Raw genomic sequence first — 23,154 nt, forward strand, 5'->3', positions numbered from 1 at the left:
ATACTTTATTGCGATGGTCTGGAAACAAACTCAAGAGTATCTCCAAGATAGATATACCTGTACTTCATAGATAAGAAATGAGAGTTGACAGAAGTGAGAAATGTCAGTGATTCAATCCTGTCTCATTCTAAAGGAAAATAATTTCCAATTTTATCATCTTCCATTTTAAAATATTTTAGCCGGGCGTTGTGACGGGCTCCTGTAGTCCCAGCTACTTGGGAGACTGAGGCAAGAGAATCGCTTAAGCCCAGGAGTTGGAGGTTGCTGTGAGCTGTGTGAGGTCACGGCACTCTACCGAGGGCCATAAAGTGAGACTCTGTCTCTACAAAAAAAAAATATATATATATATATTTATATAGATTATGAGTTTCAGGGTAGATGACATCATTTGTCAGAGGTACTGCTTTACTTATCTTCCTTTACGCCAAGCCATAAACCAGCTGCACCATTCATAAAATTCCAACATCCCTAAAGTTTCTGTAGTCAAAGGTGACTTCTTTGGTTTAGCATTGTGACTAAATGCTCTTAGTAGGGCTTTTGTTAAGGAAAAATCTAAGTTTTCATAAAGCTTAAGCTTTGTAAGTCTACATATTATACCATGTCAGGTGTAGTTTGAAGTTATTAAGGTAGGTCAGTGCCTTAAGCTTTGGTGACTTGAATTTTAATACACAAAGCTATTGCTTTTGTGCTTCTTAGTGTTCAATGAAATTAACACTAAATGATGATATAAGCATTGTTTTATTTTCTATGACATAATAACCTTAAGTAGGTGAGATGTATACTCATAAAGAAATGTCTGTAATCATATTGTAAGGTTTATTTCCTTTTATTCCTATCAGGCACTATTATTGGATGTCATAACATGACAGTGGTAATTGCATATAACATTTGTGCCACTCCATGTATTTTAATATTAATATCTTATGAACTAACACAAAAATTTTTTGTGTCCTCTGTGAAACTACATTCTTCTCTGAAAGATGTACATAAATTTATAAATACCTTTTCAAACTCTTATCAGTGTCCTAGCATTTTCCCTAGTAGATACGATAGGTCTAAGTTTTATTTCCTGAGATTACCAAAATTTCATTTACCACCTTTCAAAAATAAAATCTTTACATCTTTTAACTGTAGTAAAATTCACATGACACAAACTTTGCCATCTTTATCATTTTTAAGTGTACAGTTCAGTGGTATTAAATATATTATGTTGTTTTGCAGCTGTTGTATTGTAAAACTGAAACTATGTATCCATTAAATAGTAATTCCTACTCCTCCTTTCCTCAGCCCTTGGCATTAACCATTCTACTTTCTTTTTTCATTGTTGTTGTTGTTGTTGTTGTTGAGACAGAGTCCCACCCTATGCTCCTGAGCAGAGTGCAGTGAGTGTGGTAGCTCACTGCAACTTCAGACTTGGGCTGCAGGCACCCCGCTGCTTCAGCCTCTGGAAGCTGCTGGGATTACAGGTGCTCACCGCAGCACCTGGCTGGGTTTTTCCATTTTTTTCATGAGTCGGGATGTCACTGTCACTCAGGAGAGTCTCGAGCTCTTGAGCTCAAGCAATTCTCCCTCCTCAGCCTCCCACAGTGCTGGGATTATAGGCGTGAGCCACCTCACCTGGCTGTTATTATTTTTTATTAAATCATAACTTGATGCATTTATGAGGTTCAGTGTACTGCTTTGATGTACAAGGTGAAATGCTTACATTGAACTAAGTAACATATCCATCACAATTGTACTCTTTTCTTACTAGTTTTAAATGTACCCTTGCATGATACCCATTAGGTAAAGTTCCCCCAAATACCCCCTCTCCTCCCATATCCTCTCTCCTCTTCCCTTCTTTCTGGACTGTAGTTCTGTTTTGCCATTCATATGAATGTGTAAGTGATTATATATTCATTTCATAGGAGGATTGAGTACACTGGATACTTTTTTTTCCATTCTTGAGATACTTTACTAAGAAGAATATGTTCCAGCTCCATCTAGGTAAACATAAAAGATGTGAAATCTCCATATTTTTTATGGCTGCATAGTATTCCATGGGTGTACACATACCACGATTTGTTAATCCATTTATGGGTCGTTGGGCACTTGGGCTGTTACCATGTCTTGGCTATTATGAATTGGGCTGCAATAAACATGCTGGTGGAAATGTCTTTGTTGTAAAATAATTTTTGATCATTTGGGTACATGCCTAGTAGAGGACTTGCAGAATTGAACGGTAGGTCTACTTTTAGTTCCTTGAGTGTTCTCCAAACTTCTTTCCAAAAAGGTCGTATTAGCTTGCATTCCCACCAGCAGTGTAGAAGTGTTCCCTTTTCTCCGCACACATCCATGCCAACATCTGTTGTTTTGGGATTTTATGATGTGGGCTAATCTTACTGGAGTCAGATGATATGTCAAAGTGGTTTTAATTTGCATTTCTCTGATGATTAAGCATTTTTTCATGTGTTTGTAGGCCATGTGCCTGTCTTCATCAGAGAAGTTTCTGTTCAAGTCTCTTGCCCACATAGAAAGGGGGTTATTTGTTCTTTTCTTATTGATTAGTTTGAGTTCTCTGTAGATTCTAGTTATCAGACCTTTGTTGGAAACATAACCTACAAAAATCTTAACCCATTCTGAACATTGTCTGTTTGCTTTACTTACTGTGCCCTTGGCTGTGCAGAAGCTTTTTAGTTTGATCAGATCCCAGTAATGTATTTTGGTGTTGCTTCAGTTGCCCTGGGGATCCTCCTCATAAATACTCTCCCAGGCCAATTTCTTTAAGTATTTTTCCTGCACTCTCTAGTATTTTTATAGTTTCGTGTCTTAAGTTTAAATCGTTTATCCAGTGAGAATCAATTTTTGTTAAGTGGGGGTCCAGTTTCAGTCTTCTACAGGTTGCCACTCGGCACCATTTTTTTTTTTTTTTTTTTTTTGTGGTTTTTGGCTGGGGCTGGGATTGAACCCGCCACCTCTGGCATATGGGACCGGCGCCCTACTCCTTGAGCCACAGGCGCCACCCTAGCACCATTTGTTAAATAGGAAGTCTTTCCCCCACTGAATATTTTTGATAGGCTTGTCAAAGATCAAATGACGATAAGTGGCTGGGTTCATCTCTTGGTTCTCTATTCTGTTCCACAAATATAAAATGAAGTACTATTTTTTCAACTTCTTTAAAGTATGACAGTGATGCTTTAATAGGGATTGCATTAAATTGTTAGATTGCTGTGGGTAGTATGGACATTTTAACAATGTTGATTCTTCCCAGCATTGGTATGTTTTTTCCATTTGTTAACATCTTCAGCCAATTCTTTTCTCAGTTTCATAGTTATCTTTATAGAGAACTTTGATGTCTTTTGTTAGGTAAATTCCCAGATATTTCATCTTCTTTGGCACTGCTGTAAAGGAATAGAGTCCTTGACGATTGTTGGCATATATAAAAGCTACTGATTTGTAATTATTGATTTTGTATCCTGAGATGCTGCTGTATTCCTTGATCACTTGTAAGAGTTTTGAGATTGAGTCCCTGACATTTTCCAGGTATAGGATCAAATCATCATCAAGAGTGAGAGTTTGATCTCCTCTGACCCTATTTGGATACCCTTGATTGCTTTCTCTTGCCTGATTGTGATGGCTAAGACTTCCATTACTATGTTGAATAGCAATAGGGACAGTGGGCATCCTTGCCTCGTTCCTGATCTGAGTGGAAATGCTTTAATTTTCACCATTCAATATGATATTGGCTGTGGGTTTGCTGTAGATGGCCTCTATCAGTTTAAGAAATGTTCCTTCTATGCCTATTTTCTTAAGTGTTCTGATCATGAAGGGATGCTGGATATTATCAAAAGCTTTTACTGTGTCAATTGAGAGAATCATATAGTCTTTGTTTTTTATTTTATTGATGTGCATTGATATTCATTAATGATATTGGTGTATAATTTTCTTTCTTTGTTGGATCCTTTCCTGGTTTGGGTATCAGGGTGATATTTACTTCATAAAATGTATTGGTAAGTATTCCATCTTTTTCTATGCTTTGGAAAAGCTTGTATAATAGAGGTACTAGTTCCTCTTGAAAGGTTTGGTGGAATTTGGATGTGAAGCCATCTGGTCCTGGACTTTTCTTTTTTGGGAGATTTGGTATTGTTGATACTATTTCAGTGATTGATGTAGGTCTATTCAAGATTTCTAATGCTTTCTGATTGAGTCTAGGAAGGTGCTGTGCTTCCAGGTATTGGTTCATTTCCTTCAGACTTTCATATTTCTGGGAATAGAGATTTTTATAGTAATCATTGAGGATTTTTTGAATTTCTGAGTTGTCATTATTTCTCCTTTATTGTTTCTGATAGATGATATTAGAGATTTTACTTTTTTGTTTCTGTTTAGGTTGGCCAAAGGTTTAACAATTATGATCTTTTCAAAAAACCAAATTTTTGTTTCGTTGATCTTCTGAATGATTCTTTTGTTTTCAATTTCATTTAATTCTGCCCTAATTTTGGTTATTTCTTTTCTTCTGCTGGATTTGGGGTTGGAATGTTCTTCCTTTTCCATTTGCGTGAGATGATTCATTAAGTTGCTGGCTTCCCCTCTTTCTGTTTTCTTGATGAAGGCTTCCAATGCTGTAAATTTCCCTCGTAGGACTGCCTTTGCAGTATCCCACAGGTTTTGATAGTTTGTATCTTCATTATCATTTTGTTCCAAAACAAAATTTCCTTGTTAATCTTGTCTTTGACACAGCTATTATTCAGAGTAAGATTATTTCTTTTCTTTTTTTTTTTTGTAGAGACAGAGTTTCACTTTATGGCCCTTGGTAGAGTGCTATGGCATCACACAGCTCACAGCAACCTCCAACTCCTAGGCTTAAGCGATTCTCTTGCCTCAGCCTCCCAAGTAGCTGGGACTACAGGCGCCCGCCACAACACCCGGCTATTTTTTGGTTGCAGTTCAGCCGGGGCTGGGTTTGAACCCGCCACCCTTGTTATATGGGGCCAGCACCTTACCGACTGAGCCACAGGTGCCGCCCCAGACTAAGATTATTTCGTTTCCATGACTTTGTTTGAGTATGAAGATTCCTGTTGCTGTTGAGTTCAAGTTTTATTCCATGGTGGTCTGAGAAGATACAAGGAATAATTCCTGTTCTTTTAAATTTGCTGAGGATAGACTTGTGTCCTAGGATAGGATCTATTTTGGAGGATGATCCATGGGCTTATGAGAACAATGTATATTCAGTTTTATTAGGATGAAATGTTCTGTAGAGGTCTGTAAAGTCCATTTGTTCTAGGGTCAGGTTTAAGTCTAATATTTCTTTGTTTAGTTTCTTCTTAGAAGATCTATCCAAAACTGTCTAAGTGGTGTTAAAATCTCCAACTCTCATAGTACAGGAAGATATCAAGTTGTTCATATTCATTGGGGTTTGCTTTATAAATTGAGGAGCATTCTGGTAGGGTGCATAAATGTTAATTATTGAAATGTCTTTATGTTGGGTGTTTCCCTTGACAAATATGTAGTGACCATCCTTATCTTTCTTTATCTCTGTGGGTTTAAAGCCAATTGTATCTGCAACTAAAATTGCAACCACCGCTTTTTTCTGGTTTTCATTAGAGAAGTTTATTCCTTCACCTTGAGACTATTTTTATCCTTTAAGGTAAGAAGAGATTCTTGTATGCAGCAGATATCTGGTCTGAGTTTATGTATCCAGTTCAGCCAGCCTGTGCCTCCTTAGAGGACAATTTAAACCATTCACATTAATTGAGAGAATTGATAAGGCTGGTTGTGTTTTGGCTGTCATGATTTTTGGATGTTCCATGGACATTTTTAATCCTTTCACCACTGTGAAAGTTGGGTTTTGTTCAAAAATTTCTGAGTGAGTTTACCTTGGTGATAGAGCATTGTGCTGGTCATTGTGGAGTATGGGTTTGAGAATATCCTGGAGAGCTGGTTTAGTTATGGCAAATTTCTTCAACATGTATATGTCATTAAAGTATTTGATTTCTCCATCACAAATGAAACTCAGTTTAGCTGTATACAGGATCCTGGGCTGGAAGTTGTTTTGTTTTAGGAGATCAAAGGTTGATGACCATCCTGTTCTGGCTTGAAACATTTCAGTTGAGAGATCTGCAGTCATTTTGATATTTCTCCCTTTGTAGGTAATGCTTTTTTTTTTTTTTTTTTATGTCTGGCTTCTTGCAGAATTGTCTCCTTCATCTTAACTTTGACAGAGTTAATCACACTGTGTCTAGGAGATGCTTCATTTGGATTGAGTCTTGCTGAAACTGTCTACTATCTGAAGTTCTGTATCTCTTGCAATGCTTGTGAAATTCTCCTCCATAATCTCTTAGAGTAGAGCATTATGTACCTTTAGGACCATCCTCTTCTTTGGGTATTCCTATACGATGAATGTTTGGTCTTTTCGTGTGATCTCACAACTCTCCCAGGGAATGAGTGAGAGAGTTTTTGCTCTCCATTTGTCTGTCTCTTTGAGTGTTTGGGAACATTCAAAAGCTTCGTCCCTCCTTTCAGAGATTCTTGTGCCTGGTCAACTCTATTACTGAAGGATACTGCTGTATTTCGGAGCTCTTCAACTTTTCAGTTGCCTTGCGCTCTGCTATCTTTTCTCATTATGTCCATATCTTTTGTGACTTTGTCTTTGAATTCATTAATTTCTTGAGACAACTTTAGAACTACTCTTTGGAGTTCAATTTCTAGCTTCCATTCTATTTATGTTACTTGCCATCCATATTCTGAATTCAATTTCTGATATTGCAGCCATTTGTCTATGCTTAACATCTTCAGTTGTATCTCCTTTGTTTCGTTTCATGGGGGGGGTGGTTATTCACCCAGAGAACCAGAGAATACTCTGGTTATTCATGTTGCCAGAGTTCTTCTGTTGGGTCTGCATGTTTGTTTTCCACTGTTTGGTTATTAGAACTGGTGGGGTGAGATTGAATTATGGTTCCCAGGTAGTAGAGATAGCCCCTTACCAAAGTACTAGAATTGTACTTGTGGTTTATCTCCTACAACCTTACAAAGGCCCCTTTCAAAGTTTTGGCCAGAGCTTCTGAGGACCTGTTTGGTGAGATAGCACAGGCTAGCTCTGTTTTGATACCAGCCAACCTCTATCCTATCCTAAGAAGCCATGGTATTAGATTTAAATCTTGGCCGTGAAGGGATACAAACAGCTGCTGTGCCCAGCCCCCACCCTTCAGCTCTTTTCTGCTACAGAACTTTGAAGGTCAACCTCAGAATGTCCCCAAGTGGACAGCCCCAGATGCAAATTCCAATTAAATTGTTTCAGGCAGTGCAAACCTTCCTCAACAGAGAGGGATTCAAAGATCTCCAACAGTACAATTGGAGCCAGTGATCCTTGCCCCCGCTTGCCAGCCACAGTCCATACTGTTGTCCGCTTCTCTGCTCACAGGCCCAGTTGGAGCCAGGGGCCACACCCCCACCCACCAGTCTCAATCCACACCCAGCAAGCCTCTGCTTGCCAGACCAGTCGGAGTCAGGGGACCATGCCTCCACCTGCCAATCTCAGTCCACTACCTGGCAAGCCTCTTGTTCATAGTCTCTGTTGGAGTCAGGGCACCACACCTCACCCTCATGTCTCAGTCCTCACCCAGTAAGCCTCTCCTCACCTGCCAAGCTGGAGACAGCGGACCACACCCTTACCCTCAGGTCTTGGTTCACACCCAGCAAGCCTATGCTGGAGGAGTCGGGACCATGCCCTTGTCCTCAGGTCTCAGTCCACACCTGGCAAGCCTCTGGTCGCAGGCTCACCAGGGGCTGGGGTGGGGACCAGCCCTGCCTGCTGAACTCAGTCCATAGGGGGCAACCGCTCTCCCGTTGTGCCATCAGAGTAAGGGGTTCTGCACCTCTTCCCACCAGACACAGCCTGAACCAAGGGTCAACATCACCACTGGCCAGGCATAATCGTCAGCAGGGTACTGCTCCTCCTCCCAGCGAGTGTCCCTTTCTTCCCACACCCTCTTCTTCACTGTTAGTCACAGATTCCGTCGTGATGGTTGGCGGTCCACACTATGCTCAGATCTCTCAGGATGAGACCAAACACTGTGCTCTGCAGGGGGCAGAGCTTCAGACCACCATGAGAGGGGGAAGGGTGGATTGGGAGTTTGGACTTGTGGGGGAAACTATCTGGTCAATTTTATGGCTGGCAGGGTGGTGTCTAGGTTCATAAGTGGGACCTCCCTAGAGAAAGAGACCTAGTGTTTTGCGGCTGTGTCCTGTGAGGTAAAATAAGACATCTTTTGTTCCCTGCTTGCTTGCAGATAGCCTGCAGAGGGCCTCCTACTTCCGGGAGGAGTCTTCCGTCCTCTAGTTGATAGGCTTTGTACCTGTAATTTGTTTTCTTGAATGCTCTTGGTTGGAGTTACACCTTGCCAAACTTCTTTCTTGGCTTAGCTCCCCATCTTTAGCTTCATAGAGTCCGATTCTGTCCAGTTCTTCTCCCTCTTGTCAGGAGCCTCTGCCGAGCATTTCTACCAGTTGGCCATCTTCCCAGAATTCCTTCAATTCTACTTTATGTCTCCATGAATTTGACTACTCTAAGTTTCCTCACAAATGAAGTTATACAGTACTATACTTGCTATTTTATGGCTGCATTATTTTATTTAGCATATATCCTCAAGGTTCATCTGTGTTATGGTGCATATCAGAATTTCTTTCCTTTTAAATCTGAGTAATATTCCATTATATGTATATGTCACATTTTGTCCATCTATCAATGGATACTTGTTAATGCTAAGAACGTAGATATACAAATATTTTATATTTTAATAGACCTAAACTATTTTGTAATATAGCACTTATAAATAGCACTGAGTGTTTAAGTCATTGTTTCCTAAGGTGGTTCTTTACTAGTATTTACTTACTTAAATGATCACACATAGTATATTTTAACATCAGAATTGACTAAACTGGATTCAGACTTTTCATAGACTATTTAATCCATAGCTCATTTAAGTGGTATAACCATATTCTGTTAGTGCTTAAGTGCTGGATATTTTTTATGAAAATAATTCCTGCCTTGTGTACTTTACCTTAGGCATTTTTCAACCTCATGTACGACACCTTCTGGTTTTGGCAACCCCTGTAGATATAGTAATTCTTGGACTCAGCTATGCTAATTTGCAAACAGGTATGGCAACCCACATGTTACGTTCTTTAAAATAATAGTATGTTTACCAGTTAATATTATAAATAAAAACTAATTGGGGTGAAATGTTGAAATTTGATGATTCAGATCAATGATTACTATTTTTTTTTCCAATGATTACTATTATCGAATGCTCAGGTGCTTTTTGAAAACTTTATAATTTGGGGTTTTCTTTTTTTGGTGATTTTCTATATAACATATACATATATACACATACATAATAGCAGGTTCTGTTTAACTAGAAATAATCAGATTATTTGTATCAGACTTATAGTAATTTAAGCATGCATGTCGTAGAAACTTTTGACTATATCAGTAACAATTCTGTAAGTATCAGTTCTGAAGATAATGCAGAGATTATTTTAAACTATAAAAACGCTAATAAACTGATTTATGTATTCTTTTCTTAAAAAAACAGGTTCTGGAATTCTTAATGATAGTATGTCTGGTGGAATGCAGTTGCTTCCAGATCCTTTATATACTCTTCCTACTGATAATACTTACCTTTTAACTGTAACTTCTACTGATAATGGAAGAATTTTCTTGGCTGGAAAGGATGGCTGTTTATATGAAGTAGCATACCAAGTAAGTCTGACTTTTTGTCTTAATTTTAGGGACAAGGTTTCACTCTGTCATCCAGGTTTGAGTGCAGTGGCACAATTTTCGCTCATTATACCAGGGCTCAAGTGATCTTCATGCCTCAGCCTCCTGAGCAGCTAGGGAGTCTTACCATTTATTAAAATTTTTTTCCTCTATCTTGATGGATTAGAGGAAAGATAGGCTTTTACTTTTATCTTCTATTAGCACATTTACATATATATATATATATATTTTTTTTTTTTTTAAGAGACATAGTTTTATTTTGTCATCCTCGGTAGAGTGCTGTGGCATCACAGCTCACAGCAATCTCCAGGTCTTGGGCTTAGGCAATTCTCTGGCTTTAGCCTCCTGAGTAGCTGGGACTACAGGCGTCCACCACAACCCGGCTATTTTTTTATTGCAGTTTGGCCGAGGCTGGGTTTGAACCCACCACCCCTGGTATATGACGCCGGCGCCCTACTCACTGAGCCACAGGCGCTGCCCAACATTAACATATTTTTATGGAAAATATTCAAGCATATGGTTGACATAATAGTCCTCCATGACTATATAATGCCTATAAAACATAGTTCTCTCCTCAGAGGTAAAAGACTATTATGTCTTGTATGTCCTTATAGAACATGATATACACATTGAGAGATGTGTATATAAATATCTATACATAATATATTTTATGTTTGTGTATATACAAATATATAATATACTTTTGCAAATTGTGTTTTTACCTGTATTATTGATCATGTTTTATTTCACAATTGCCTTTTCACTCTACAGTGTATCGTGTCTTTCTTTGTCAGTATTTTGTTGATATTTTTAATTACAGATTAAACTTAATAGTTAATTTTGAATAGTATGTATTGCTTTATTTGTCATCACCGGATTTCATGAAGTTTTAAAGATTTTTATAGATCTGGGTATATATAATTATGAGGGAATCACACAGCTTTACAGTTCATTTTTCTATTTTTATTTTTTTAAGGCAGAAGCAGGTTGGTTTAGCCAAAGATGTAGAAAAATAAACCACTCAAAGAGCACACTTTCTTTCCTTGTTCCTTCCTTGCTACAATTCACATTCTCAGAAGATGGTAAGTAGAAAACAATAAACTAAGCAAATTTTTAGCACATTGTTGCTTCGACATTTTCTTCAGAAATTCTCGTTCTTAATTGAAATACTTTGTCATATGAAGTTACATTTGTTACAGGGTATCTTATAAAGCTAAGGGATCATAAAACAGGGAAAGTATGGGTTTTATTCTTGAGTAACTTATCCTAGAACATACGTGTTTTGCAACATGTGTCCAAAACAGTTCTACATACTTAAACCAAAATGTGTGTGTGTGCATATTTAAAGAAGATAAGCATTTAGACATCTAATACATGTTTTGCCTGGTCTAGAACAGATTCTCAATGTGAGTTTTTCATGAACTCAGAGATTTAGGTGAAATAATTTTAAAATACTTTGGCAAGTTATGACCTAAATTTTAATATCACTGAATTTGTAAATCTTTTTTTATACAATAAATGATAGACTAAATTGGAAGTTTTGTGAAGGATCAGATGTAATTATTCTATGTGTTTCTAGTATATAATAAATATCATTAATGAAGAAATAGCCCAGAGCTTGGTTTTGGTTTGGCTTAAAATTCATTTAGCGAACAGAACAACATGTTTGCAATGTTATTAGCCAAGAAACAATATTTAGGATCTATGTTTTTTTTGTTTTTTGTTTTTGTTTTTTTTTCTTTTCTTCTTTTCCTTTCTTTTTTTTTTTTTTTGTAGAGACAGAGTCTCACTGTACCGCCCTCAGGTAGAGTGCCGTGGTGTCAAACGGCTCACAGCAACCTCTAACTCTTGGGCTTCCACGATTCTCTTGCCTCAGCCTCCTGAGCAGCTGGGGCTACAGGCGCGCCACAACGCCCGGCTATTTTTCTGTTGCAGTTTGGCCAGGGCTGTGTCTGAACCCGCCACCCTCGGCATATGGGGCCGGCGCCCTACTCACTGAGCCACAGGCGCCGCCCAGGATCTGTGTTTTCATGTTTTGTCTGACCTAAATGGCCTGATCCTTATCCAAGAATCCTAAGACTTAACTACAAAGTGAGAGGGAGGAAACCCCCTGAGTGCAAAATTCTAATTCATCAATTTTATTTGTTTTAACTGGCTCCTGTGTTCAATTTGTTAATCCTTCGGTTTTTTTGTTTTGTTTTGTTTTGTCTTACTTTTAGATCCTATTGTTCAAATTGCGATTGATAATTCTAGAAACATTTTATATACACGATCTGAGAAAGGAGTGATACAGGTAAGTATTAATGTTGCAGTACCATGTAAAGATTTTTTTAAATCCCTATATTTAAGGAATAAGATTCACGGGTGGCACCTGTGGCTCAGAGAGTAGGGTGCCGGCCCCATATACCGAGAGTGGTGGGTTCAAACCCAGGCCCAGCCAAACTGCAACAACAGCAACAAAAAAATAGCCGGGCGTTGTGGCAGGTGCCTGTGGTCCCAGCTGCTCAGGAGGCTGAGGCAAGAGAATCACCTAAACCCAAGAGCTGGAGGTTGCTGTGAGCTGTGACGCCATGGCACGCTACCAAGGATGACAAAGTGAGATTCTGTCTCTAAAAAAAAAAAAAAAAAAAAAACGGAATAAGATTCACTCACTTTGAAACTTTTCTTGTGACCCACGTACTCACAAACAAAAACCATTCCAAATCACATCTTATGGCCCTTTTTATGAAATTTTATATCTCTGAATGTTTTTATAACCTTTATTAAAAGTACTAAAAATAAAGGATCCCTAAAGAGGAAAAGTTTATTTGTATAGTTTTATTATTAATATCTGTACAGTATATAATGGTGTTTAAGTGAGAAATTTTTTTTTTATTCTTAGGTTTATGATTTGGGCCACGATGGACAAGGAATGAGCAGAGTTGCCTCAGTTTCACAGAATGCTATTGTCTCTGCTGCTGGTAACATTGCTAGGTAATGTTAATTTATTTTTTAGGCATAATTATATTATTTCTCTGTAGTATATTAAAATTAAATTATGTTTATGTTTAAAACAGAGAGCTGCTAGAGACTCCTAGAAATTCTTTTTATTCTGTTTTTTTGCGGTTTGTTTTTGAGATGAGTGTTTCCTAGGCTGCTCAAACTCCTGAACTCAATTGATACTCCTATTTCAAGCTCCTGAGTAGCTGGGATTACAGACACCTGTCTGCACACCAACTATTTTATTTTAGTCTTATGTTTGTTTTGTTTTGCAGTTTTTGGCCAGGGCTGGCTTTGAACCTGCAACCTCCAGCATATGGGGCCAGCGCCCTACTCCTTTGAGCCACAGGCGCCACCCTAGTCTTATGTTTAATGGTTTGAAACATAAGGCATTTTGGTTTTACTATGTGAAGTACAGCTTCACGTATTTTTTTTTTTTTTGAAATTTTAAGTTAAACTTTAGGTGAACTATTAATAGCAGGCTTTATACGTATCATGACTCAGGCACTATGTATCTGAAAGTTCTCATATAACTTCTAACAGGCCTACATGGTTCAAATTTAGTTGACTTGATTATTGACACAATTGCAGAATATAGAATTTCACAGTTGTCATATCCTCATTTTATTCATGAAGAAATTAGTGCTTGAGGGCGGCGCCTCTGGTTCAGTGAGTAGGGCGCCGGCCCCATATGCCAAGGGTGGCGGGTTCAAACCCAGCCCCGGCCAAACTGCAACCAAAAAATAGCTGGGCGTTGTGGCGGGCGCCTGTAGTCCCAGCTGCTCGGGAGGCTGAGGCAAGAGAATCGCGTAAGCCCAAGAGTTAGAGGTTGCTGTGAGCCGTGTGACGCCACGGCACTCTACTGAGGGCGGTACAGTGAGACTCTGTCTCTTTATAAAAAAAAAAAAAAAAAGAAAGAAATTAGTGCTTGAACCCAACTTAGAAGCCAGATCTTCAGATACTCTCTGCTGTTTGCCTATATCACAACTGCTTTGGTCAGCTGCAGACATTCTTTCCCCAAAATAAAGGCCTTATCTCATATTTTCAGCTTTTATTGTCTATCTGTCTAGATAATTGCTAGAATCAGATGTCATAATGAAAAATCTACATTTTAATTTTTGCTTTTCAGTAAAAAAAATTCTGAAGGCATATATAATTCTAAATACGATGCTTGTTTTTTTCCCTTTGTTTTGGAAATTTCTTCAAATCTACAGAAAAATTAAAAGAACAATATGATAAAAACTGTTACATTCTTCGTCTTTTTTCACCAATTGTTAACATTTTGCCTCATTTGTTAACTGTCTTTTATATGACATTTAAAAGTAAGTTGCAGACATCATGACTTTTGTTCACCCTTAAATCTTCAGCTTCCTCTCATATCTCTTTCATAACACAGTACAATGATCATACCTGAGAAAATGAACAGTAATTCTATATTATTATTTGCTAGTTATAGTGAACATTAAAATTGCCCAGTAGTGCTAGAAATCTTTATCTGTTTCTCTTCCCATTTTTTTCCAGTTCAATCAGAGCTTACGAATTGATAATTAGTCTCTTTAATATACAACAACCCCTTCACTATCTTTTCTTTTTCATAACATTGATATTTGGGAGGGAAGGGCAGAAAATTATTTGCTGAATATTCCAATTTCTGATTCATCTATTTCTTTATAATTAAATTCTTAGTAATTTTTTTTAGCTAATATTACATAGGTGATGTGAACTTACTGCATTATATCAGGAGGCACATAATATCAGTTTTCCCACTTGTAAGCACGTGGTTAAGGTAATGTTTACCAAATACCTACATTATAAAGGCCCAGTCCTCCCCTTGTTAATTAGTCCTAATCCTTAGAATTATAATTTTATAGTTTGACAACATTGAGTTCCCCATCAGTTATTTACCTAATCATTTTAGCCTTTTGTAATGATCTATGTTTGAAAATAGGGTTACTCTTAATAATATTAATGTAAATAGTATGCATTAAAGAGTTTTTGCTATTCTTTTTTTTGTAGAGACAGAGTCTCACTTTATCGCCCTCAGTAGAGTGCCATGATGTCACATAGCTCACCAGCAACCTCCAACTCCTAGGCTTAGGTGATTCTCTTGCCTCAGCCTCCTTAGTAGCTAGGACTACAGGCGCCCGCCACAACACCCGGCTATTTTTTTGTTGCAGTTTGGCACGGGCCAGGTTTGAACCCTTAGTATATGGGGCTGGTGCCCTATCCACTGAGGCACAGGCACTGTGCTTTGCCATTCTTTTTTACCATTGTAAAACTTTCTTAAGAAGTTAGTATTAGGATCGGTGCCCATAGCACAGTGGTTACTGTGCCGTCCACATACACTGAGGCTGGTGGGTTCAAACCCAGCCCAGGCCAGCTAAACAACAATGAAAACTGCAACAAAAAGGAAAAAAATAACTGAGCATTATGGTGGGTGCCTGAAGTCCCAGCTACTTGGGAGGCTGAGGCAAGAGAATTGCTCAAGCCCAAGAGTTTGAGTTTGCTGTGAGCTGTGACGCCATGTCATTCTACCAAGGGTGACATAGTGAGACTCTGTCTCAAAAAAAAAAGAAAAAAAGAAGTTAGTATTAAATTATTTTAGGATATGTATATTTAGACATGTAAAAATTCTTATCGAAATGTTTATTATAATTTAGTATGCACATTTTAAAAACACACTTTAGTTCTTCTCATTTCTTTTAGGACCATTGATCGTTCTGTTTTTAAGCCAATTGTTCAAATAGCAGTGATTGAAAATTCTGAATCACTGGACTGTCAGTTATTGGCTGTCACACATGCAGGTATGTTTTATTTATATAGCGGCAATTGTTAAACCTTTTGATAATCATTAGATTTGGAAATTTATGACTAGAAATGCGTTTTTGCTTCTCTATCAGTTGTCAAGCCATATTAATAATTCATAAAATTAAAGATTTAGAAAACTGGACGATTCCCCTGTTTCTGTCTCCTTATCTTTAGATGTAAAACCAGACCTGGAAGGCAGTAGCACACATTTTGTGACAAAGCATGAATGGGGGCATAGGCTCCTTTGACTTGTTATTGCAAGTTATTTCTACTGAAATATATTGATCCACTTCTCAATTCCATGTGATGATTTCTTAGGAATCTCTTTCAGCTAGTAGTCCAGATGGTAACTTAATACCAGTCAGGAAAGTGTTTTGTGGTTTTAACAGAGTTCTAAATGAAATTGCTTCAATAAAATATGCACTTCATTCAGATCCTTTGTTTTGTGTTATTGATACCTAATTTTACCCCATCTTCAGGTGTTAGGTTATATTTCAGCACTTGTCCATTCAGACAACCATTGGCACGACCTAATACACTGACCCTGGTTCATGTCCGCTTACCTCCTGGATTCTCAGCATCGTCAACAGTGGAAAAGCCTTCCAAAGTACATAAAGCTCTTTATAATAAAGGTAAGTTCTTAAAATTATAAGACACCTTGAGGCATTTGAAAATGCTGTAAACCAATTATCCAATAAAGTTTAGAATGTTTTGGTTTTTATCTAGTTACTCATTCTTTGTAATAACTTTTATAATATTGCAAACGTTTTCAATTGGTGTGTATATTAAAACAATACTATTAAGGGTTTTAATTTTTAATTTTTAAGAGTTTTAATTTTAGCATGTTGTAACTTTGCATATGAACTCACTTGTCAAAATCATTACCATATCCAGGTATTAGACTCTTGGAACTCTTCTTTTAGAATAGTTAGGAAACCTCAAATGACTTTTTTTGATACCTTACCTACTGATGTGAAGAGTTTTGTATCCGACAATATAAAATCTTGATAACAAACTCTTTAGTATTCATAAATTCTAGCTAAACATCAAAACTAGAAAAATTTATAAGTACTTTTTCCCCACTATGGTAAAGCATTTCCAGAACATTTTTTTCATTTTCTAATTATTTTAAAGCCTTTTGTATGCTTATTCTGTCTCTTCTAACATTTTCTTATTCTATACCCAAATGAAACTTTCCTTTACAAATAAAGTTTTTTTTAATATATAGTATCATGCATCTTCCCAGTTTTTTTTTTTTTTTTTTTGAGACAGTCTTAACCATGTCTCCATTAGTACATGGCATCACAGCTCACAGCAATGCCAAACTCCTGGGCTTAAGTGATTCTCTTGCCTCAGCCTCCCAAGTAGCTGGGACCATAGGCACTCACCAGAGTGCCCAGCTATTTTTGTTGTTATTATTGTTGTTTTAGTTGTCACTGTTGCTTAGCAGGCCAGGGCCAGGCTCAAACCCGCCAGCCTCAGTGTATGTGGCTGTTGCCCTACTCACTGAGCTACAGGCGCCGAGCTAGGGACATTGATTTTATATCCTGAGACTTTACCGTATTTCTTGATCACGTCCAGGAGTCTTGTGGTTTTCTAAGTATATCATATCATTAACAAAGAGCAAGAGTTTGATTTCCTCTGCCTCCATTTGGATGCCCTTATATCCTTCTCTTGCCTGACTGTATTAACTAGAACTTGGAGAACTATGTTGAATGGTAGTGGTGATAGTGGACATTCTTGTCTGGTTCCAGTTCTAAGTGGAAAAGCTTTCAGTTTTACTCCATTCAGAATGATATTAGCTGTGTGTTTGTCATACGGCTAATCAGGTTAAGAAACACGCCACATATGCCTATTTTCTTAAGTGTTCTTGTTAGAAAAGGATGCTGAATTTTATCAAATGCTTTTTCTGCATATGGTCTTTGTTTTTGCTTCTGTTGATATGATGAATTACATTTATGGATTTGCATGTGTTAAAACAGTCTTCCATCCCTGGGATGAAGCCTACTTGATCATGATGTATAATTTTTTGTATTTTTGCATCCATATTCATTAGTGAAATTGGCCTGTAGTTCTCCTTTTTAGTTGGGTCCTTTCCTGGTTTCAGAATCAGGTTGACGTGCTTCATAGAATATGTTGTGGAAGGTTCCTTCCTTCTCAACGTTCTGGAGTAGAATCTGCAGTATAGCTAAAAGCTCCTCTTTGAAGGTTTGACTGAATTCTTTTGTGAGGCCATCTGGTCCAGGGCTTTTTTATTCTTTCTTCAATCTCAGTGCTTGATAGTGGTCTGTTCAAGAGATCTATTTCTTCCTGATTAAGTCTAGGGATTGTGTGATTCCAAGTATTGGTCCATTTGCTCCACATTGTTAAGTTTCTGGGCATAGAGTTTTTTTGTAGTATCAGAAATAATTTCTTGCATCTCTATGGTATCAGTTGTTATTTATCCCTTTCATTTCTGAATGAGGTTATTAAAGATTTTACTTTTCTGTTTCTAGTTAATATAGTCAGTGGTTTATTGATTTTATTTACATTTTGGAAGAATCAACTTTTTTTTTTTTTTTTTGTAGAGACAGAGTCTCACTTTATGGCCCTCGGTAGAGTGCTATGGCCTCACACAGCTCACAGCAACCTCCAACTCCTGGGCTTAAGCGATTCTCTTGCCTCAGCCTCCCAAGTAGCTGGGACCACAGGCGCCCACCACAACGCCCGGCTATTTTTTGGTTGCAGTTTGGCCGGGGCCGGGTTTGAACCTGCCTCTCTCGGTATATGGGGCCGGCGCCTTACTGACTGAGCCACAGGCGCCGCCCTCAACTTTTTGTTTTATTAATTTTCTGAATGATTCTTTCATTTTCAATTTCATTTCTGATTTAATTTTGTTTATTTCTTCTGCTAGGTTTGGGATTGGATTGCTCTTCCTTTTCTATTTCTTTAAGATGATTCATTAGGTTATTGATGTGTTCTCTTTCTGTTTTTTGAATGTAGGCATCTAATACGATAAATTTATTTCTTAGGACTGCTTTTGCAGTATCCCACAGGTTTGTGGTGGCTTGTGTTTTCCTTGTTGTTATGCTCAAGGAAGTTAATGATTTCCTTCTTTATTTCTTCTTGCCCCAACTGTCATTCAGCCTAAGGTAGGGTATTTTCCAGGCCTTGGTTTGGGGATGAAAATTTTTTCTTTTTTTGTAGTTGAATTCCACCTTTTATTGCCTTGTGGTCTGAAAAGATATAAGGTATAATGTTAATTCTTTTGATTTTGTTGAGGTTCGAATTGCATCTTAGGAGGCGATCTGTTTTCCGTGGGCTGACAACAAGAATATATATTCTTTAGCTTTGGGATGGTGTGTTCTGTTAAGCCCAATTGTTTGATGGTCACGTTTAAGTCCCTTCTATCTTTGTTTGGTTTCTGTTTAGAGGATCTGTCCAGCTCTGTAATAGGAGTATAAAAGTCCCAGCGATTCTAATGTTGTAGGATATCAAATTGCTCATTATCAATTAAGGTCTGTTTCATTAATGTGGGAGCATTTATGTTTGATGTGTAAATATTTAGAATTGAATGTCCTCTTATTGTATTGTTCCCTTGACCGATATGAAGTGACCCTTTGTTTTATTTTTAATTTTGAGAGATGGGGTCTTGCTATCTTGCCCAGGATGGCCTCAAACTCTTAGTTTCAAGTGATCCTCTCATCTCGGCTTGTTGAGTAGCTGGGATTATATGCCTTCACCACCATGTTCAGCTTAAATTATAGTTTTCAAATTGCTATGTGCTAAAATTGAAAACATCTTCTGCCACCTTTATATAATCTAATTTTCACAACCCTCTTATATATTTTATTAATTAATTTGATCCCTTCAGCTAAAAGCATCCAGTGGATTTAAAACTGATACCACTGAAGTCAGTGTAAAGGGAGCAAATTAGCAGGAGGAGCTGGATTTGAGTATAGGTGAATGTATTTTGAAATCAAGCTGTACTATCAGCTAGGTAAATTGAGGTAATTGTTTTTATGGTACATTTATTTCTGCCATTCCACAGTGCCTTTTTCATTTTTATTCATGGAGTTTTTGAACAAATTGGGATGTAAATTTTATTTTTTTTAATATTAGGTACCATTTATTGCAACTTATGGCATTTTTAAAATATACCAAATAGGTTTTTATAAAGTTAATAGTTAAGTTTGATCGACTCTTTGAATGTAAGATAATAAATTTAGACATGCTAAAATGTGGGAAAAAAAAATGTTTACATGAAAGAAATGCAGTATAAGATCAAGTACACTTAATGGTTCTACCCTACCAATAATTATGTGGGTTTTTTTTTTTTTTTTTTTTTTTGAGACAGTCTCAAGCTGTCACCCTGGGTAGAGGGCCATGGCATCACAGCTCACAGCAACCTCAAATTCTTGGGCTTAAGTGATTCTCTTGCCTTAGCTTTCCAAGTAGCTGGGACTACAGGCACCCACCATAATACCTGGCTATTTTTTGATTGTAGTTGGTCATTGTTATTTGGCAGGCCCGGGCTGAATTCGAACCTGCCAGCTCTGGTGTTTGTGGCTGGTGCCTTAGCCACTGACCTACACTCACGGAGCCACTTAAGTGTTCTTTTAGGAAATTTTTAATTTTATTTCGTTACTTATTTGCTTGTGAATATTAATGTTATATATGTATGTATTAATGTTAATAATGATTTTTGTGAAGGTTATTTGGGATGCATATTATCTGACATCATTTAATAAGATTTTACGTATTAAACTTTTAGGTATTCTATTGATGGCAGCCTCGGAAAATGAGGATAATGACATTTTATGGTGTATCAACCATGATACTTTTCCTTTCCAAAGACCGATAATGGAAACCCAGGTAAGTTATCCTGAGATTGCTAAAGAAAATATTTTACAATTTTAAATGAAGAATATTATAGTAAGAAACTTTATCTTCTGATTTATTGCTGTTTGTTTTTAATAATGTTACATCTTTAGAAATCTTATCGAAAAGAATTATATACAGTTAATTCTTTGTTTTTCTCTGTCATATTAGAAGTTATTATGGTAATCACTGAAAAATCCTTAAGTAGAACATTGGAACTCTTTTAGAATGTTTTCCTTAATGTATTTGAAAATATATTTATTTTTTCTGAAATGATCTTTGTCTCATTTAAATACATATGTACATTTTTTAGCTTAATCATGTGCTGTCCATTATAGCTCTGACTTAGAGTACTAGGATTGCAGGCGTGAGCTACTGCACCTCGCCTACAATTTATCTTAAGAAAAGTTTGCCTTTATCCTCCAGTATGAAAATAGTATTTATTAGTGTAGAAAATGTCTGATTAAAAGAAAAAGATGATAGAAATTTAAATACATACTTTTTGAATATTAATGTTAACAATTTATTGAATCTGCATTTAGCAATTAAGTATATATTCTTTGAGATTTTGCTTTATGGTAACTTCAATAAGATGTGTGAAATTATTATTTCTTTTACATAGATGACAACCCGTGTTGATGGTCATTCCTGGGCTCTTTCTGCAATAGATGAATTAAAAGTAGATAAGATAATTACGCCTTTAAACAAAGATCATATTCCAATAACTGACTCACCAGTTGTTGTGCAACAGCACATGTTACCTCCGAAGAAATTTGTTCTTCTCTCAGCACAGGTATGTACATATTCTGTTATGGTAGGGACAAAAAGAGAAGCAATACTTAATGTTATTGTCAAATACACTGAAATAGTTGTTTAATGCAGTCATTTACTTAAGTACTTAGAAATGTTTACTCTTGTGGTATTCTTAAGGAATACTTTGTTAAAGCAGCATTTCTAGCATTAGTAGCAACATAAAATAACTTGTACAATTAGAATATAATTATATAACTATAGTAGTATATATAACTTATATGTTTTATTTTTTAAGAACAACCAAATATATTTCTTATAGTTCTCACTTATTAAAAATCATTTCCTGGTTCAATGCCTGGCGCCAGCCACATACACTGAAGTTAGTGGGTTCGAACCTGGCCCGGGCCAGCTAATCAACAGTGACAACTGCAACAAAAAATAGCCAGGCATTGTGGCAGGTGTGTGTAGTCCCAGCTACTTAGGCTGAGACAAGAAAATTGCTTGAGCCCAAGAGTTTGAGGTTGCTGTGAGCTGTAACACCATGGCACTTTACCAAGGGCGACATACTGAGACTCTGTCTTAAAAAAAAAAAAAAAAGAAAAGAAAAGAAAAAGAAAAAATAATCAGCTGGGCGCCTGTGGCTGAAACGGCTAAGGTTCTAGCCACATACACCTGAGCTGGTGGGTTTGAATCCAGTGCGGCCCGCCAAACAATGACAGCTGCAACCAAAAAATAGCTGCAACGACAGCTGCCGGGTGTTGTGGCGGGCGCCTGTAGTCCCAGCTACTTGGGAGGCGGAGGCAGGAGAATCGCTTGAGCCCAGGAGTTGGAGGTTGCTGTGAGCTGTGATGCCACGGCACTCTACCCAAGACAACAGGTTGAGGCTCTATCTCAAAAAAAAAAAAAAAAAATCATTTCCTTATATTAATTTTTGTATAGTAATGCACTATAGTAATGACAAAATTAAAGAGGCACAACAGAGGAAGTATATACAATGAAATCTCCCATTCTGCTAGGCATGGTGGCTCACTCCTATAATCCTAGGCCAATCCTTGGCCTGTAAGAGGCCAAGTGGATTACTTGATCTCAGAAGTTTGAGACTAACCTGAGCAAGAGTGATACCCTGTCTCTTAAAGAAAACAAAAAAATTAGTCAGGTATTGTGGCACATGCCTGTAGTCCAGCTTCTTGGGAGGCTGAAGCAAGAGGATCACTTGAACCCAAGAATTTGCGGTTGCTGTGAGCTGTGATGCTACAGCACTCTACTGAGGGTCATAAAATAAATCTGTCTAAAAAAAAACAAATCTCCCATTCAGTCCAGTTCCCTTTCCTTCAGACACTCAGGTTATTAGTATCTGTGTATCCTTCCAGAGATGGATGTACAAACAAAACAAATGTATTTTTAAAAAATAGTAACACATTATATATATTGTTCTATAGTTTGCAGTCTATATTTCAAAAATATATTTTAGAAACCTTTTCATATTCATGTATGAAGCACTTTCTCATTCTATTTTGTATTTTAAAGGGGTTCCTTTGTATGTATGTACCATATTCAAATGGGTTCCTATTAAGGAGTTATCTTTTTCTGTTAAAAAATACAACCTTGGGCGGCACCTGTGGCTCAGTAAGGTGCTGACCCCGTATACCGAGGGTGGTGGGTTCAAACCTGGCCCTGGCCAAAATGCAACAAAAAAAATAGCCAGCCATTGTGGCGGGCGCCTGTGGTCCCAGCTACTGGTGAGGCTGGGATAAGAGAATCGCCTAAGCCCAGGAGCTGGAGGTTGCTGTGAGTTGTGATGGTACAGCACTCTACCAAGGGCAATAAAGTGAGACTCTGTCTCTACAAAAAAAAATAAAAAAAAATACAACCTTGTTAGCTAGGCATGGTGGGTGGTTCACACCTGTGGAGTTATAAATACATATACTCTGGCTATGTGTTTATAAAACAGTCTCTCAAAAAAAAGAAAGAAAGCGCCTGTGGCTCAGTGAGTAGGGCGC

The 23,154-nt window shown here is 37.4% G+C and overlaps 1 protein-coding gene across 1 annotated transcript in view; it reads left to right on the top strand.

Moving 5' to 3' along the window:
* The window catches only part of NUP155 (nucleoporin 155), an 89,131-nt gene that overhangs the window by 17,126 nt on the left and 48,851 nt on the right, over positions 1–23,154 (top strand). The window contains exons 5-13 of the mRNA XM_053592027.1: positions 9,041–9,133; positions 9,570–9,736; positions 10,731–10,836; positions 11,974–12,047; positions 12,636–12,727; positions 15,440–15,537; positions 16,021–16,173; positions 20,295–20,395; positions 21,024–21,194. Of these exons, the coding sequence (XP_053448002.1) occupies positions 9,041–9,133; positions 9,570–9,736; positions 10,731–10,836; positions 11,974–12,047; positions 12,636–12,727; positions 15,440–15,537; positions 16,021–16,173; positions 20,295–20,395; positions 21,024–21,194 (1,055 nt within the window). The remainder of the gene's footprint in view (positions 1–9,040; positions 9,134–9,569; positions 9,737–10,730; positions 10,837–11,973; positions 12,048–12,635; positions 12,728–15,439; positions 15,538–16,020; positions 16,174–20,294; positions 20,396–21,023; positions 21,195–23,154) is intronic.

This window comes from Nycticebus coucang, chromosome 1, assembly GCF_027406575.1.
Source record: "Nycticebus coucang isolate mNycCou1 chromosome 1, mNycCou1.pri, whole genome shotgun sequence".
Classification (NCBI taxonomy): domain Eukaryota; kingdom Metazoa; phylum Chordata; class Mammalia; order Primates; family Lorisidae; genus Nycticebus; species Nycticebus coucang.